The sequence below is a fragment of the Falco peregrinus genome, chromosome 3 (genome assembly GCF_023634155.1).
Source record: "Falco peregrinus isolate bFalPer1 chromosome 3, bFalPer1.pri, whole genome shotgun sequence".
Lineage (NCBI taxonomy): Eukaryota > Metazoa > Chordata > Aves > Falconiformes > Falconidae > Falco > Falco peregrinus.
In genome coordinates, this window is record NC_073723.1 from 28048597 (window position 1) to 28068573 (window position 19977).

The 19977-nt window shown below is 35.3% G+C and overlaps 1 protein-coding gene across 43 annotated transcripts in view; it reads right to left on the reverse strand.

Annotated features, from left to right (window-relative positions):
- The window catches only part of RIMS2 (regulating synaptic membrane exocytosis 2), a 483861-nt gene that overhangs the window by 390952 nt on the left and 72932 nt on the right, over nucleotides 1–19977 (reverse strand). For all 43 annotated transcript variants that reach the window (XM_055800464.1, XM_055800455.1, XM_055800475.1 and 40 more), the window contains one exon: nucleotides 222–432. In XM_055800464.1, coding sequence (XP_055656439.1) covers nucleotides 222–432 — 211 coding nt within the window. The remainder of the gene's footprint in view (nucleotides 1–221; nucleotides 433–19977) is intronic.

Consider the following 19977-nt stretch of genomic DNA (forward strand, 5'->3'; position numbering starts at 1 on the left):
GAAATGTGGCATGTATTAACTTAAAAGCCATAGTTGCAAATCCATCTGCAAATGGGAATTATTTGAAATGGGGACAGATGTCTTAAAAGCCCCTAAAGTAGATATCATTACCTCCTTAAAGGAAATCCATTTCAACAGCTATGTGATTTGGGTGCATAAGTAATGCGTAAGAGACATTGCATTTAAGAGAAGGTTGTTAATAAATTTTCATAACTTCATACCTTATTTGACCGTAAAGACACTCTTCCTCCACAGCGCGCACAGAATTTAGTTTGGCAATATGAACAGTTATGGCCACAGCCATCAGCAAATTTTGTTTTGTGGCAGATGCCACAGGTTGGGGCATCACCCTTCTGCTCCTGCTGCTGCTGTGATTCTTCACCCATCTTCTTCACTTGCTCCTTATACATTTCAAACTGCTGATGTAATTTTCTGCAAAGAGAAGAAATCATCAACAGTTGTTTTATTTAACTCCACAAATACTTCGCAATCACTAAATTTCAAAACACAAATCAGAGACAAATATTGTAGTAAAGCAAATATATTTAATTTATGATGCTCCAGAAGTGTAACATTCAAAAATTACTTCTAGTTCATTATAACTAAACTCTAGGAGAAGACCCAACACTGATAACATGCAGCACACAGTCCAGCTGTTACAAAGAAGTAACTTTGCTTTAGGATGTGACCAGCTGTTAGCTCAAAATACAACAGTAGGAAACATGGGCTGAGTGATCCAAGAGCCCATGGCACTAGACCATAAACTGGTTAACAGCAGGGAAAAAAATCTAATTTGTTCTTCTAAGTGTACTTTTGCCCAATTCCAACAGATGCAAATATCTTCACTTGATATCTTATCATCATTTATCTAATAATATTGCACAGAATGATGATTCTAAAATGCTTTTTCAATCACTTTTCAAGCACTGGGTGCAAGCCCATAACAAGTTGCCTCAGTTTAACAAGGTATTATAAATCATTTATGCCACTTTTTATATAGGTACTGCCATCACATGCCAAACCTAAGGTAGAAGACTACCTTAGTTATAAAGTCTAGGGACAGTATTTTAACATTCACACACATTTTGCCTTCCATTTCCAGTGGGCTAGGAGCACATTCATAGTCAGCTGCCACGTGCATACAGAACTGCAATGACTCTTTCAGGTATGTTACTTCATCCATATTTCTGAACCCACAATAATCAAATCTCCATATATGATAGTTAAAACTGTCTCATTACAGCCACAGTTACAGACTCATTTCACATTCTATAACAGCAGTTTTTCCTCAGATCTTATTTCTGAAGGTGAATTATGTCATGGGAAATATAATCTTCATTGCAAAAAGTTATCACTTTTTAGTTCCTGTAGTTGCTAAAAAAAGCTGGAAAATGCAACACAGCATATTGTAAGAGATTCAAATACACAGAGAAAACAAAAAGAACTTTTACTTCTCTTTTGTTTTTATCCTCGTGATTTAAAGGGTCTGAAAAGTGATCTTTAAATTCTTAGCATGGAATTCAACTCACCTAATTTTGCTAATAGAGACTGAAAAATTTAGCACTCTGAAAATTATTAATCTAATTTAAGCATTTTTTTATAGCTCCCTGAACAGACACAAGCAAAACCCCTGAAACAAAGCATTTTCTTTAAAACATTAAAATGGTATACTAAGACAAAACATTAAAAGTGCAAAAGAGATTTCCTTTTCTTTAGAATGATTCTTCCAGAGATTCTTGAGATGAGTTCATTAAAAAACACACATGAAGCCTAAGACAGAACAAAGAATAACTTCCTGGAAAAAAATAAAATATAGGAGACCAACTTCCTTAATGCAGAAATATATACTTTATATATATATTTTATATGTGTGTGTGTATATATATATATATATATATATATATATACAGGATATAATCTGATATGAAATTATTTCATCAGAAGTGTCACAGGCTCTTATCAAAACAAATATTACACCAAGTCTGTTAAAAATTATCTCAAACAATTATTTACCATGAATAGTCACACCTATGGCAAGAATTGTTGGGAGTTGCTTCATTTTTTCATGAAAACTCCCTTAAGAATGTACTTTACGTTATACCATAGAGGAGCTGTAGGAACAAACGGGCAGCTCCCTCTCCCCATGAGGCAAGACAGAAGGCTGGAGGCATGCCTCTTCTTCTGTGTACCAAAACGCCATCTCAAGCTCTCAACTGCTACTGACTCTTCTCCAGAAAAAGGAAAAGCAGGGTTACTTCATGTTGTTAGTGTGTCATTTTTCTAATCTACCTGCTCTTGTTACTTGAGTTCAATTCTGAGTCAACACGCTGTCCTCAGGACGTAGCAGCTGAACGTTTTTCTCTCGTTTTGAGCCCTTCTCCCCTACATGCATACACCTTCTGGTCTGCAGCAGAGCAGTAAGAAGGGCCACGTCTCTGGCCTCCACAGAAAGGACATGAGGGTCATCCTTGCCTCAAGAGGCATTCATGCCATCAGGGGCAAGTGCCTTCCTCTGCCTGCTCACTGGTTCAAAAAGAATCCAGTGTTGACTGCTCTTTGTCGAATGGGGCAAGACACGAGTTACTAATAAAAAAGAGCTGAATGAAGTTGAGAACAAAATTTGGAAATCTGGAAACCTGGCACATTTGACTACGGTATATAATTGGCAGTTCCTAGCCTGGCCTGTTGCCACCAATAACACATGTAATCTCCGAGACCTTGCTTGCCTTTTAATTTTGCCAAACATTGCATTCTTCATTTAAAGCATATTATCTATGCAGAACTTCAAGTTTATTTTAAGTTACATTCAGTTTTGTGACTTCCTTATAATCTACAGCCTTTGTTTGTATGATTATTTGCTTACCAGCCTTACTGATGCATAAAAAGCACAAGCCTTTTGCCAATTCTTAAGCCTCATGTACTGAAATAATTTCACTTTTGTTTCCTCTTGGGCACAAGAATCCATGTAAAGGTCACAACTTTTACCTCAAATCATAAACTTTTCAAGGTTATACAGTAGTTTTCTAAAATCCTTGTTTGAGTAGCAAACAGCAACTCATCTACCAAAATAGTTCAGCTTTTCCTGCTCCAAGAAAAATACTACATGTATTGATAGCTTTCAGAAAAAATTAAACACTGAAAACAAAAGTCTATTAAATAATCAGTTACACACAACGTGTGTCCTACTTACTGGGCAGCACCACTTGAGATTAATATGCGTACTTGAAACTCAATACAAAGTTTTCATTTCAGGAAGTCCATAAAAAAACTTTCTGATCTCTTCCATAGATTAATAATACTATCTTTTTTTATCATCTACCCTGCAAAGGTCTCAGCCAAAAACTCACCTAATAACATACAGTGCTAAGTAGGTGTTTAGAATAGCAGGTATTCAAAACACATTTAGTAAAAATTGGGTAACATATATTTTTCAGAAAATGCAATGCAAGTAAAACTCCATTTTGTTCAAGTTGTCTGCACTCATGTCTCTACTTAGAACGCTGCTGCCTGGGAGTGCTCAGGAGTTTAGATAGCAGGGGCTTGAAAGTAACCAGTGCCAAGGCAAACTTCAGAGCCTGGAACTGAACCCAGGTATCCCAAGACTACGATCTCCAGTCCCTATACTCCAGTGAGTTCCTCTGTTAATGCAAGCAGCCAAGATCTGTGTTGAGACTGAAAAAAATGGCTCTGCAGATGAGCTGCATTTTAGGCCAAAATGCTTGTCCATAATAGAAATCTCACTGTTAGTCATGATAGGGTATTTTTGGTTGTAAATCTAGATAATTACATCAAAATATACAGTAACAGAACATTTAAGCAGAAAACTCAGCAATGCCTATCTGTGAAACTTGTATGTGTGTATTTTGACAATGCTGCAAAATCTCTCTCCTTTTCTACACTGTTTCCAAAAATGCAAGTGTCCACTTTCATAACTGCTATAAATTTTAGGGGAAAAGGACAAGTTGGTATGAGTTTATGCAAAGACCTAATGATAATGAAAAGTCAGGCTGGAAGACTGATATTTAAGTTCTGCTTATTTTCATATCTTGTGAGAATGAGTTCCCTGAATCACAATCCTATCTGCTGGAAGTTACAGTGGTGAAGTTCATGAGGCTTATATGACTAGTCAAGACTTTTTTTTGTACTGTAAAACATCACATCAAAGACAGTCACACAGAGGACTTTCAGTGTCAAAAGCAACTTGCTCTGTCAAGGTCAAGAAATAGTTTCTATTGGAATACTTGCTTTGTTCTGGAATTGAGTTAATTTAATTCTGTTTATTTTTGGTTTTCCACACCTTTCTGGAAATGAGAAATTCAATATCAATTCAAAAGCAGCAATCTGTGGGTCTCTTATGATCCATGAGCTACTGCCAAATGCAAGAAAGAAAAGCAAGTTCAATAGTCTGATGTCTTTTATTATTGTGCAGAAGTTTCTATTTTCTCCTCTCCTCCAGAAATGCCCACAAAACTTTCAACATTTTAACAAAACAACAAAAAAAAAAATCCTTAGTACTGACAAGAAGTTGCATAGCCATTCCTGCCTTCCAAAAGTTCACTTAAATGTTTCTGTAATTTCTAAAGCTGCTCAAAATCTGCCATTAGAAAGGCGACTGTTAAGCAAGTATCCATGATGTTGAGGCCACATGGAAGTGTAGCAGCCACTTCTCATTTCTTGGCTAAACTTTTCTCAAAGTTTTATTACTGATTGTAGCCCGTGTCTCATTTCCTATTCCCAGGCTTATAGCACAGATGTGGCTGGAATCCAGGGTTCAAAAAGTGTTTGTTCGCTTTCAGTTCTACCAAGTCCCATTCATTCAACAATTTTTCTGCCTGGTGGCAATGACGATCTGGTAACATACAATGTTCTTCCCTGTACTGTATTAAACACTCTTAGCTTTCTACTTTTACAATAGTTCCAGCTAACCTGTCACCAAGTACACCCACTTCTCATCTGAATGGATGTTATTCTCATACATATAATGTGTTGATACAGGATAGGAAACAACCAGCTGAACAACAGCTCTGTTGTCAAGAAACTCTGGAAAAGAGGGTGGAAATGAAACTATGAGCCAGTGGTGTGTGTGTTCTCATTACAATCTGGACAAATTACATATGGGGCTATATCAGCAAGAGTATGAGCACCAGAGAAAGGGAAGTTATTTTTCCCCTTTAGTTGACACAGGCAAGGCCACACCTGGAATATTGTGTCCAGATCTGGGTCCACAGTTCACGAGGGATGTTGACAAACTGGACTTGTCCAGCAGTTAAAAAACAAAAAAACAAACAAACAAACCAAAACAAAACACCAAAACAAACAAACAAACAAAAAAAAACCCAAACAAAAACACACAAAAAAACCCACAAAAAAACCCCACAAAAAAACCCCAGAAAACAACCCTATGTTTAGCAATGCAAAATTGAGCTTTTCTTAATGGCAAAATGACAGTTTCCCTATTATTCAACTGAAATGAGAAAGGGCATCACATAAAACTCCTCTTCAGAAGAGCATGATTCTGCTTTAAATCTAGCAGATAAAGAAAAATTATTAAGCGATTAAAGACACAAGCCTAACTTCAAACAAGAATCTCACATCCAATTCTGTTTAAAATTAATGGATTATCATACCCAGGCAGATAACAGAACTACAGTCTTGATGCCATTCACAATTCAGAGTTTTCAGCTTTCATGTCAGCAAAAATGAAATATTGACAGAAACTAGATGTCAGCAGAGATCTCTACAAACATTCACTTAATCCACAGCACTTCAACTTTCTTGCCAGCAAAATGAAATTTCTACTGTTTCATTAGAATTGATGTACTATTTCTAATTGTCTGGTATCCTCGAAAAAATAATAATTAGCTATTTTCTGCTATCAGTATGTTTAACTTCAGATTCATCTACCTAAGAGAAATATCTAATCTTAAATATTAGTTAAAAAAAAAAAAAATCTACCCAGAAATATTTAGAGAATGCAAGGTGAAAAGGGTTAAAAACCACAACTGCAGAGTAAAAATGCTACTTTTTAATATATGGCCCGGAATTTACAATAACCAGGAGAAATCCAAGATATTGAAAATAGCTAGCCAAATTTTCCTAAATAAATGTCTTCTCTTTTGAGGCACTTACTTTGATTTCCTGCTGAAAATACCAGCTTTTTTTTTTTTAGACTTCAGATATAATGTCTAGAAAACAGAAGATACCATAAAATCCAATATGTTTACATATTTACTTGAAATGCAAAGAGGCCTAGATTTTATTTTCTACCTGCCCTGAATCCCAGATTTTCACAATCTATGCAGCAACAGTAATTCTCAAGCTTATCTCAAAACTGTACATAGTCTCTGCTTTGGGAGTTGTCAGACTTTGTATAAATAATCTGAAATTTTTTAACCTGTTCAAGCGAAGAACGTAGGGGAAAATGAACTCCACACTGGTGTTTTTTTCAGGCAGGAAGTGCATTTTTTTTCTCCAACTCTAAACCAAAAAGTAACAGATACAGAGATTTTTGCTAGCTTTGTAAGTATTTTGTTTAGAACAAGAAGGTTAAATATAAGCCATATAATGACAATAACAGCCATGTTCAGCAGTCAAATGGTCAAATTGTGAGCAAGAGATTTCAGTGTAAGGTTTTTTCTAAACATAGAGTAAATCCTCCTAAAATTGTCCATAGAAATAAATCTCTGAAATGCTTAGTTTTTTCACTTATATATGGTTTGAGTTGTTTTACAGATAGAGCTAACCAGAAAAAAAATATTTTCATGTTTCCAATTCTCTGACTTCTTAGGGAACAGGTACTTTAATTATTCTGTGATATTCATTAACCTGAAATAGGAACAAAGCAACAGTGATGAAATTTTAACTGCAGAACATCTTTAACAAGCATATGAAATACAGTAGTCACAGAATAAGGAGGCCCTAAACATGGTGACAGACTTCCTTACAAAAGAAATAACCTCATTCAACACTAAGAAAAATACTACCTGTCTCAATCACAGAATTATCTCTCTATCAACACAATTTTTTTACTGAATTCACAAGAAAAACACAAGGTGGCCAAAATCTGGATCCTAGGTTAAAAAGACACAGACACAGTTAAAATAAGTTACTGTAGTCAACACATATGGGACATTATGTGTTCCAACAATTTCACTAAAAGAACTATTGTAAAAACATATACGTTTATTCTGAGTATATCTACTCTAAATGCAAGTGAATTACACTTACTGTGCTTGAAATGCTGAAAAGAAAAATTGCTAAGAGAATGGAAAGAAGGGAGTGTGGTTGCTAAATGATTTTGCCCTTGGTTTATATTGGTGCTGCTTCTCACTTGTAACTCAAGTGGGAAAAGCCAACTACAGCAAAGCTAATCAACATCCAAAACTAAGACCTCTGTTTCAGTCTCTCTTTGTCATGCAAGGGAGCAGGGTAAAGATGTCCTATTACATAGGCCCTAACAGCATTTGCCTTACACTGGAGAATAGAACCAAAAATTCTCTAATTGGTGTGTACTTTGTACAAGCCACTCTAGAAGTAACAGACAGTCAAGATAAGGTCTTCAGGCTGTGCTGGCTCCATTCTCTCTTTTCCCCATTTACCAGGGCTTTCTACAAAGGCTTCCAGTTCACACCTTACTACATTTTCTTCTCAGCTTTTTTGAGCTCCCTCACAAAACAGCAAATATTCCTCTCACTGCATTCTTCCTGATGTCATAATGTATTAATTAATTAACCTGGTATGATCCTAAATAAGTTGATAACTACAGACAAAGTCAAGTCATTGAATCTAGTTTATTTTAATACACTCGGAAACTCTAAAAAAAAAGACAAGAAAGGATGGGGGGCGGGGGGAACCCACTCAATTTTAATAACTGAGTAGAATGTGACTCCATGAATGATTACATACCAGCTAGACAAAAAGTCTAGCTGGATCTGGGAGGATTACCTCATCTATTTTTCTCTGTTTATAATGCTCAGTATTGAATAAAACTGCAGCCTTTGTCTATTAACTTTGTTTATGAGCAGCAGTGAGGCTGCTCTTTGCTGGCAGGGTAGCAGTGAACAATAGCTAAGTACAACAGTCCTGTGCAAGGCTACAGGAAAATGTGGACATGGAGAAGATGAACACATGGCCAATTAAAGACTGACCCAATTAACATTACCATATTTCTGTGTGCTTTCAATGACATCAACATAAAGCCAGACAATATGTATATAAAGGAAAAAAGTAGGTAACTCCTGGCTGTATGTGTTACTTTCATGTTTCCTCAGAACAACAGAAAGATACTTGTTTCTACCTTTTCTGCAGCAGTTCAAGCTAATTGCAAGATGAAATCAAGAAGTGGTATCTTTGTAACTAATTTTTTCTTCTTGTTTGTTACAATTAATCTTTAACTGAACTGAGGTTTTGTATTTTTACAATCTGTAACATAAAAAAAAGCTGTAAAGTCCTAGCTAAGGTTTAAACAGGCAGAATACAGTAACACATGCAATTCATCTAGATCTTTTTCAACACTCTTTTTTATTTATGATAAATGAGGGGCATTTAAAAATAGAATAACACATTCCTTCACTAGTTTATCAATGGCCAAATCATGCAGACAAAGCTACTTCATTTCACAATAACTGACAGTTATAAGTAAGGAAGGTTCCTTCATTAACTGCAGATGTAAATTACTTTGCACCTTTGAATATGTTCATACCCCTCTTTCAATGTAACTGACAAGGTTCTAATTACCCTTTTCTGTTTCTTATTTAAAATCCTAACTTACAACAGAAGTTTCCACAACTTTCAGACAAATATTTTGGTGATTATACTGGGGTATTTTTTCCTTATTCTCATTAGCTGCTCCTGTATCAGAAAAAAAATTGTAAAAGAGCTTCTTTAAACCGTTATGAATCCATCAATTACCACTGTGTTTTTCTCATTTATTTCTAAAATAAAAATATTTAGCTAAATTTTTCAGTCTTTCTCCATAAAAATTCTTCATTATTCTTCTAACAAATTTTGCCACCAACTTAAGTACCTTCTCCACCTATACTGGAAATATCAGCAGTACTTTCTTTTCAAGGGTCAAGTGAGTAAATTGAATCTATACTGTTATGCACAATAGCTAAAGTTTTCCTTCTGCTCTTTACTCTTGTGACAAGGCCAACACTGCTCAGGTAATTTTAGGTCTCATTCAAAGTAAGATTAACCATGCCAGTTGTAATTGAAAAAGGGAATCTTCTAGGCCCTGATTCTCCAGGGAAACTCTCCAAGTTCGTTCCATAACTGCATTCTCTCAATTAAAAATATTTTATCTCCAGTTCCATGGGCCTTGTCTTTGTGTTTGCAATCCACACTATCCCAAAGGAGCTGCTTTGGTAAAGTGCTGAAACTGTAAACACTAATCCTCAGCTGACAATGAAGATCAGGAGCAAGTAGTTGAACTTCCAGTAAAAGTAGGCTGCCAGAAAGTGTATGTGGCAAAGCAGAAGAATAGGATCTTTAAAGATGGGCATTTTACTGTCATTTCATTTATGTTTTATTCCAGTTATAGTAAGTAAAAGTTACAAGATTACAGATTAAAAATTACAGATAATTATGGTCAACTTTGCTTTTACTAACTCATTATGAAACAAGATGTAAGCAGTCGCTCTGTGTACCCTACTTTCAACTTCAATTAAACAATTTCTGCCAATTCTTGTGGGAAAGAACAACTTTCTCAAAGACATTTGGGTTTCAAGTTCAGAAAAAGTCATAGTGACAGAAGGGAACTTTTGAAACTGTCAGGTTTAAGGGTAAAGATGCATCAGGAGCTCAAGCTTTACTGAATGTATATTATAAAGGATACAATCAGAGAGAGACACCTTACTACAGGTAATACTATTTCAATTTCAGCTGTACTGATACCATAATATTATCATATATTGCTGCTGCTGAGCAGTTTGGAAAAGGGGTAGTAGAGTTTTCAGAAACTCTGCATAGGAGAAATCAGTCTTTCTTTCATCATTCAGTCTCATATTGCTGATGACCAGCATCTGTCCTTAATTTCTATGAGAGAAGACACAAAGGACAGGAAAAATCTGTGGCATGTATATTGTTGTAAATAGGCACATCAAAGGTAGCATCATATACATTTAGAATCATGACACTCTCAGCTATCACCACCTTGCAGTACTCTGGGTTTTGGAAAACCCCAACCAGAACCCAAAATTTCTTAGACTTCCATCAGCCACAACAGACCCCCAAGTAAAAAGGTAGAAAGAAGACTCAGCTCCTTGCTAAATAGAAGGGGAATAACATGTCATGACTTATTTTGTAACAGAAAGCTACTTTATAAACTAGAATAAGGATTATTTTGCAGTTATTGCAGCACCCTCGTTATTTTAGGAGCTTTATGTAAAAATGAAGACTCCTATTTGGATATTTTCTATGCACAGTTGACACAGATATACACAGACTTCTGTTCCCAATACAAAACTTCTCACCTGAAATCTAAATCACTGAGGAATACACTTGGCTCTCATAAAAATTTCCTTTTATAGTCTATTTGTATCCTGTTACTCAACTTTTTATATTTAACAAACACATTGATTTTTATAGCTACTGTTATGTTTCTTCCTGATTCACCTGATTTATATGTTTTGTAACAGAGATGTTATATTAGTCTAAAAACATCAGAAATATAGCTGCATGTTGGCTATCTCTACACTTTTTTCTGATACTGTTTGTCTTAGGATAAATAAATACCAGTTTTTAAAAAGTTGGGCTACACGTATATACTTTTTAATTACTAGACCTTGATTTATTTAAGCAGTCTCATTATTAAAAGTATACTACTTGCTCCTCTATCCAAATAATTCACTCACAAAAAGTCTCACATTTTATATTTGACTTGTTTTCATAAATCATAATTTTATTTACTTTATACTAAATTTTGTTTTATAAGTATGCAATATTTACCAAATATACCTTATAAAAAGGCTAATTCAGCTGCTGGCAATTAAGCACATTGCAACATTATTACATTTATAAAGGGCATCTCCAGCAGAGATAATATTTCTCACAGTCACTCGGGTTACTTTATTTGCATCATCAGTTGACTTACAAAAGGAAAACATTAACTTCACACCTGAAGTTTTAAAAATGCCCAAATAACTAAGTTACTGTGTTAAAACTTTTTTATCCTTACTATGAAAGGCAAAATTACTTTTTCATTAGACAAATACACACACATCCAAAATAAATACATGCTAAATAATAGGTCAGACTGTCTTGGCTCCGAAATGTAACACCTCCTGACATTATAGTATCATGATTAGAACGAGTTCATTCCACATTGTTTACAACATTCATGAGCATTTTCAATTATTAAGTAGCCCCTATCTTTTTACCTCTGTGACAGGATTGTTCCTATCCTGATGATTTTCCTTTTTTAACAAACAGGAAATAAATTTGAGCAATGCTAGGAAAGCTAGCGTAAGCAAGTCTCAGTTGTGCTCACCATATGGTTGTCTCAACTTCATCTAAGCAAACTATCATCAAAATGCTTGATGCTAAACTATCACCACCAAAACTAGTTGTAGTAATTAGTTGTGGTGCATCTTGGTCTTGACTGTATCAGTATTCTTACTGTAAAAGTATCACAAGTGGAACTACATTGCTAGCTGCGCTATAGGGGCAGATCCTCTTGAAACAGTTTCTCAGAAAACTGTAATCTTCCATACTGTTCATATTTCTAAAGCAACAGGAAGCAAAGCCAAAACAAATTCTTTTCATAATGCTCATTTAACCTCTTCTAGAAAGAAACAAAATAAATGGGTCTTGAAATGGAAATTAAAATATAAAAATAATTATGACTTTTTATGAGGAAGGAACTCACAAAGGGAGAGAGATGATCTCACCTGCAGGAGACAATTTTCATAAGTGTATGAACAATTTTCCCCACGCTAATTATACCTAAACCCACACCTCCATACCTTCCCTTTACTCAAAAAGTGCACTGAACTCAAACTTTACTTCTCAGAAGTAAAATACAATCTCAATTTAGGTTGCAGCAGTATTTCTCCATTTTAGATAAACAGTGTTTGATAATGATTGAAAAGAGATTTGTGCCACAAAAACTGCATAAATAGTAATTATTCTAATACTATTTGAGACATAATGCTCGAGTTTTCCAAATAATTGGAGTTGTGCAAAACAACCACAAAAAATCAGTGCCAAAGAGTACCTCAGAATTAAATCCTATATGTAAATACTTTAACCCCTAATTAAAGCTTATTAATTAACTGTTAAGAGCTCAGAGCTAGTGGGTATAAATGCATGTTGTAAGAGAATAATGTTAGGCCATCAGTACGCCTACTGATAGTGCTCTGCTGCTCATAATCCTGTAGAGTGAAATTATGCAGTGACAGCAGGCCCTGTATACTAGCAGAGGAAGCAAGGTCACTGTGACACTCAAAGGTCAGAAACTATCCCAGAGACAGCTCTGTGACAATCTATTTTATTATAATGCTTGAAACTTTTCTCTGCCAAACTTCTGATAGAAGTTTATTAAAGCCTTCTCCGGGAGTACTTCTGTTTGGAGAAATAGTAAATATAGACAGATTCTACTCACATTTCTTTTAGCATAATTGCACTGAAACAAGTAGAACAAGTCTTAGTTTGGCTCTTCATCAACCAATTGTTTTCCTGCATAATAGTTCCCACGTTCATGCATTCTATTTTTTCATATTGTTGAGCAGGGCTCATAGATTACTATATTGTTATGTGAACATGTAAATTGTTGAGAAGTCTTTTTTTTAAAATAATAAGATCTACAGACCTAACCCCTGAGTGGGTTCAGCTCAGCTCAGATGTTCACTGCAAATCAGACTTGGAAGGAAAACCTTACTTTATAGTGTTGTTCTCCTTGTGTCCTTTCTCACTGAGGTATCGTCAACTGCCATGGCCTTTCAACAAATCTACCATCCTAAATTAAAGACACTGTGGAATATAATTTGAAGGAAAAAAAATATATTATCATGCCTGCTGCAGAAAATGGTCAATTCCACCTAAAGAAAATAAATTGAGATGTCCACACTCAATTACTGATCTTATTTTACATAAGTCTTTTGTATCCAGGATTTACCATATATTACTATTCAAGACACAATATCAATACTATAAATTTCCAATTCTTCTTTCTGCTAATGTAACTAAGTTATCACAATAGGATTTTTGTAACAGTAAGTTTCCAGCATTGGAAGTGGGATATTTCTTTAAATATGGGCACCAAAACTCTTTCATCTTTCCCTGGCCTCTAAAGATAGAATCAAAAGAGAGGCAAAGGCATTGGCTAAGAAGTAACAGCAAATACTTGAACAAATCACCAGAGGAGATAAAAATTGTGATCCTAGGATTATCACAACTCATCAATGTTACATGTTTAACCGAGGAAAGAATATTTATTTTGTGTACATAGGTAATTAATATTGTAACAGCTAATAAATATACATAATGGAGCCACAAATTCAATAGTAACTCTTTCAGAGAACGGTTTCCAACAGAACAGATAACGTAACATTTTCTTAATGGATTCATTGTGGATACTATAAAGAAGAGAATGCAGGGTCATCACTAAATACGATGAAACATGACTGGAATACATTTGTTACCTTAAATACACATTTAATCTTGAAACAGACAATGTTCTGCTCTTTCTGAAGTCATCTGTTAATCAGATTTTTGTCATACAAATGTTAGTGTTTTTCGTGCTGCTTGTGAACACCGCACTAGAAACAATAAAACATGTTTTGCTCTTAGGTGCATAATTGGGACATGGAGGAGTCCACAACTGTTTTCTGACACAGTCTGTATCCATAGGCAAAGCACACCTAGGAGGATAAGTCTGACTGTGTTCCTGTTGACAAAAACCAAATTCTCTCTGCTGAATATCCTTGCGCTGAACCAATATCCCTTTTCTAAAACAAAACTATCCTAAGTAATCAGTTGTGGAAGCAGGGAATATACAGATGGATGTAAATGTTCCTAAAGGATGAGGAAAAGGTGACATGTAGAAAGAATCACTGCAATTACTGACAAGCTTTCAAATTTTGGAATCATTGAATCATGTTTGTGACAGAACAAAATTCCCAATAGGCCCCAAGAGAAACTGAATTTTTGTTTCTGTGAGGTTGCTTTTATTTTTTTGCTCTGTGACAATCTTCACCGTCTGTTAATATTATTCATAGATGAGACTTTGTACCCAGTAGTACTCATCCTCACCCCAGGCTTCTGATCGACTCACCCTGGCACCATCTGTCTATGTTTGTTCTGAGTCCAAGATACTCCAGGAGCCACATCACTATGAATTTACTTCAACTTTCTCTCTATGCAGAACATAATCAGAAAAACATCTTTTGGAAGAAATAAGTGAATTTCCTCCTTGTGTTAAATTGATATTACTTCTACTATGATCAGGGAAAGCCACCTGTGAGCAAAGCAAACGGGAATTATTATACTGAAAAATTAAAAAGATATATTCTTCTGTAAAATAGAAAAGCTGACTGAGCGTTTCATTATCTAAATGTTTTGAGGACCATGCTTCCTTTTGGAACATACCTGAAATGTTTTGGATATCTGTTCAGTCATCCTCAAATCTCTAAAACCAGAGCTAGAGTGAGGACGACCACCACACCACAAAAATCTGCACCTGGTGATAAGGGACAACTGTGTCATCTAGTATGTATTCTCTAGGTAAACACAGCAGAGCTCCACATCCTGTAGTCAGCCTTCCTAAACCAGTCCTTTACTGCCTTAAATAAGAAAGATAAATAGACATTTCTTTCCTCTAGCCTTGCTGCCCCTCCACACCTCTTCACTTAAGGAATAAATACTTCATTGTATTTTTATCTAATGAATTGACCAAATACTCCAACTATTCCTTATAAAAGGAATAAAACAAGACCTCACTCACTCTGAAATATGTGATACAATCAACCACCACAAATACATCAAAATAGAAGCATGTAACAGAGAATAAACTCTTCCAAAGACAAACACAACACTGATTCACAGCTATCAATTAAACAGAAATGTTATTGAAAGGAGTTGTGAGTTTAAAAGCATGTAACAAACATTTGAACTTTTTTCCAAAAAGCTCTGCAGCTGGGAAGCCTAATTGTATTTCCAGCAAGTCTAATTGTGTTTTCTGACTCCAGGGGACAGGAATTCCCCAGGTACTGATGACTGACAGGTCTGGTTCTGCTTTCAACCTGCAAGTAAGCAAAAACAGCAACTGCTACGTGAAACTTAGCATGAAAAACTACTGCTGTTTCCACTGGTATCATTAGCAGCTGGAAGTGCTCAACACTTCATAGTAGCATTCAGCACTGCCTGCAACTGGTCATTTGTAGAAGTCATTTTCACAGGTACAAACTACTCTCAGTACTTGCATTCAATAGTAAACATTAAGATGTAGGGCTTAAACCACACAGGTAGCCTTTGTGAAGTGTCAAACATCTTTCAGTACTAAAGAAACCCAATGGAGTTAAAAGGTATCTGCCAGCACTTCTACAAACTTAACTGTTTTAGAACCTGCTTCCTAGTTCTGAAATTGGTTATTGGTTTATGAACCTCATTTTTTCTTTTTAAGAATTTGATCCAACTTTTTGAGGGTAATTATGCAGGTACAATGTTATAATTTATTCAACCATGATCACTAAATCTCTCCTCTCTCCTGAATATTTATTCAACATTGTTCATTATGCTCTTTTCATGCCTTACTATTTCTACCCTGGTGCAAAATAAAAATATTTAGAATCTTTTATATCTCAAATGACCATTCATTAAAACTACCTTTTGAAAGCCTTTTTTATTACACCAGTCACTACTGATTTAAGAAGTCTGATGTATTTGATACAGATAACTAAAAGTCTTCAGTAAAGTAACACTGAATGTTTCAGGAAATGTTATTTTGACTTCTAAATAACCTTTTATACATCTCTGACTTCAGATTCTTGGTCAGCTTTCTTCCCCATTCAACCAATAATTTAAAAATGCCTCCTAGTATTTTCAGAAATTTTCCAGTCACTCAGTAACACATACAGCAAAAGAAATGAAGGTATCTTGTTCACGCTGTCTTTCTATCAGTTTACATGGAAAAAAAAAAAAAAAACAGGGATTGCCCTGGGACAAAGCTACTGCTCTGCAAAAACCAAACATGTTATCTTCTCTACATTAGTCCTACCCCTATTCATGTGCAATACTCAATATTCTGTGGATTTATTCCACTTTGGTAAAAGCTATTCTGAATTTTTGTGGATTAAATGTTAAGAGATGAAAAAGGTCAAAAGAAGGTGAGAAGGAGGAATAAATTGAGGAGACATGCTAAAGGACTGCTTTAATCTACAACCTCATGCAAAAGGTCTAGAGAACCATCCCAGGAGAAAGTAGCTCTTAGCCTACAATAGCAGGTAAGCTTACTTAAGGAGGTGAGCTCAAGTCAGCAGTTTTCATTAGAAAACAGAAACTGTAAAGCAAAAATGAGCCCAAGTTAACTGTGCCATAAAAATATTTTATAAACACCCATATCTCTGCTGTCTTGTGTGAGTGCTTCCTGAACATACCCTCCATTTACAGTACTTCTAGGGTAGTAGCATGACTTAGAGAAGCATCTTTCTAGGGAACAGACAGACAGATAGATATCAGTTCCACTGAAATCATTAACTAGTTCTGATATCCTTTGATTCTGTGATTCTGACCACTAAATTTATTTTCTCTTGAAACCCTCAACAAAAAAGAACATTCTCTAATAAGAATCTATTTTAGCACATTTTTAAACTAGATAGTGCAGACAACCCTATAATGTGTTGAGCTGTTCTTCAAATCCACTAGTATTAACTGAAATTTAAAATGTTTAGAATCACAGAAAATACTGCAACAGTAACTGATGTCCATGGGGAAGAAAGCTGTAATAGAGTGGACAAGCACAGAGAGCCAAAAGAAAATACACTGGGAGATAAAACTTGACAGAGAAAGATGGACACAGAAATCTTTGAACTAGAAAAAGGGAAATCAAGTTTGGAAAAGATGGTCTACAAAAATATTTTTTTTGTTATGAAAAGAAATAGTCCTAACTAACCAGAGGCCAGAAATCCCATAGTTAGTGATGATGATTTCATGCTACAGATCTCAATTCTACACACACTGCAGGGGTTCTATTTGCATGTTTACTCTACAGTACATAAATCTGTGCACTCTGGCTATTTCTGTCAGAGGTCAGTGTATAAGGAAACAATAAACAACTCTTTAGCTTTCAGAGTCAGAAATAAACACACAACTTTATACTCTGTTGCTGATTTCAGATCCTTCTTAAATGGCTATATTTTTTACTTACAAGGACTTCTAAGACACATTTTTCATGCAGTCAAAAAAAATAAAAAGCTTTGCAACTATGTTTTATGTTACAAGAAAAGAAGCACATCTCCTCATAGGAATTTGGGATGTTTGTTACCTCTTTAATTACCATATCTTCATCCTATTTAAGTTGTTATTGAAAGTACTATCACCATTATTCTCTGTTCTTCAAACTGTAGCAGGATCAAAAGCTGTAGTAACCCATGCAATTCTCTCCTTCATCCCACTGTGGGGGTGAGCGAGCAGCTGTGTGCTGCTTAGTTGCCCACTGTGGTTAAACCATGACACCAAATTACACCATTAAGCCTTCAGACACTACCCCAAGCACAACCTGGCTGTACCATATGGTTTTCTCCTTTGGGTTTCAAACTAGGATTCTGTCTATACTGGAATGCTGTAGAACTGCTGAGCTCCCAAGCTTCCCTTCAGTTTCAAGCACCTTAATTGTATTTCCATATGATAAAGTGTGCTGGGCCCATAGTCCCAATGAGAATACTGAATCAGTAAGAAAAATTTACTAGAGGGCACAGGATGGTTTAAAGCAAGCTATGACAAGTGACATAGATAATGTAAATTCCATGGAAATTCAGACTTCAGTATTCATTATGTTCACAAAAAGAATCATGAACCTTGCCACAATTCACCAGTGTGATAACACTTCCTGTATTCTTTATTTTCTACCCAAGTATCAGCAGAAAATGTTCCCTGCTTGAAGAGAAAGCCAAAAGCAGCAAAAAGCTGACAATACTTTGTATCAACCTGCAAACAAAACATAAGCACCAGAAGATACTCTCTTTTTCTTTTCTTTTGCTTAGTCTCTGCCAAGTCATCACCATGGATTTGATTAAGAGATTATTTTAACAAAATAGAAGCTCTATGTGAAAGCTAAGAATATGTTGCTTATGACAATATTTCATCAGTTAAAAAAAAAATATTAAGAAGTTACTTCTGCAATTGCGGATTTCCTTCAAAACTGACATTAATAAATATATATATATATATATATATATATATATATACTGTGAATGGTTAAAAATTGAGACATAATCCACGAAAAATACTCTACACATAGCAGCAGTTATAGGTGCACTGACTACTCACTTCTAAATAAAAATCCAGATGTCTCTACAATGTAAATCTGTATTTTCAACAATTCATTATTACCTACATTTCCATATATGCTCTACCCTGAAAGTGAGTCTGCCCTTTGTAAAAACTGAAACACTTCTTAATATTTCCAGCAAGGTTTAGTCAGATTACCTTAGCAAAAACAACCATTCCTTTGCCAGCTTAGTCCCTGACAGGTACAAAAAAGGAGATAAAGGAGCAGGTATCTGTGATGAACTGAAAATTACATGGAAAAGTACGAGCATGTTAGAGGAGGGAAGCAAAAATCTCAGTAACGGATATTCATACCCTTCAGACATAGGAGCTTGAGGGAAGTTGCTGCTTAGCACCAGAGGTGGGGTAGCAACTACACTGAATAGCTATGTGTTGCTACACATGTAAATAAACATTTGCAATCTATGATGATCACAAACATTAAGGAAAGCAAGGTTCGACTTCTGTTTGGCAAGTCAAAAACATCTTGTGTGATTTTTTGAAATAATTTCTGATATAAAGAGAAGTCTTGGAACTAGTAATATTGCAAGTCAAATAAGGTTCACATCACTTTTACTTATAAAATGTAGTTTGGCCCTGTCATTTCAAGGAGAAATACTTTAAGTTATTAAGAATACTGCATAGCCAGTAGAGTGCAGCAGCTGTGACATGATCCTCTCTAGAACTTTTGACCTTCCTAAGACAAGTTTTGAAAAACATCCTACAAATTGCACTTGCTGCACGATCTTTACCATCAGCTCTTTACAGATGAAATGCACAATTCTTCTTTGGGAAAAAAATATCCATTATGATTACGGTCGCTGCCAAAATAAGTGGATAATCTCTACATTTTGCAAGAACCCCTTTTGCCACTGTCAAGAAGGCAGGTTCCATTTGAGACTGAGCTTACTGATTCAGCTGCATGCTGAACATGCCTTCCTCTTATTATAGTATGAGCATCACTTGTGTCTAAGTTAAGCTTAAGCCAGCATTTTCTAAATCTATTTGCTTATCTCATTCAGACAACCTGTCATCCCTCTAGGGGTACTGTCCATCTCTTTTGGAAAGCAATTCAAAGCCGGATCTTGTCAGCATATTTAGTAGCACCACAGCTTGTGACATCCAGAAATTCTCAGAAATTTCAAAAATTGTAACAGAGAGAAAATACTCTCACACAAAGCTTTCAGGAGTTGCTTTAAGTATGTTACAACATATTACATTATGTATTGTCTAGATAGCAACAGGTTTATTTACACCTATATGTATATACATGTGGAAACATTCTGTTCTTCAGTCATACCAATTTTTTTACTTCTTACTATGTTGCATAACACAAAATATCCAGAGATTTTAGTATACAAAATAGTTCAGATGTAACTCCATTTCAGCCCTACCCTTACAAAAAAAGCTGAATTATTTGCTTTCATTACTATTTTATCCAATTTCTTATTTGAGGAAAGTACATACACTGGGTTTATCTCAGTTTGGGGGGCT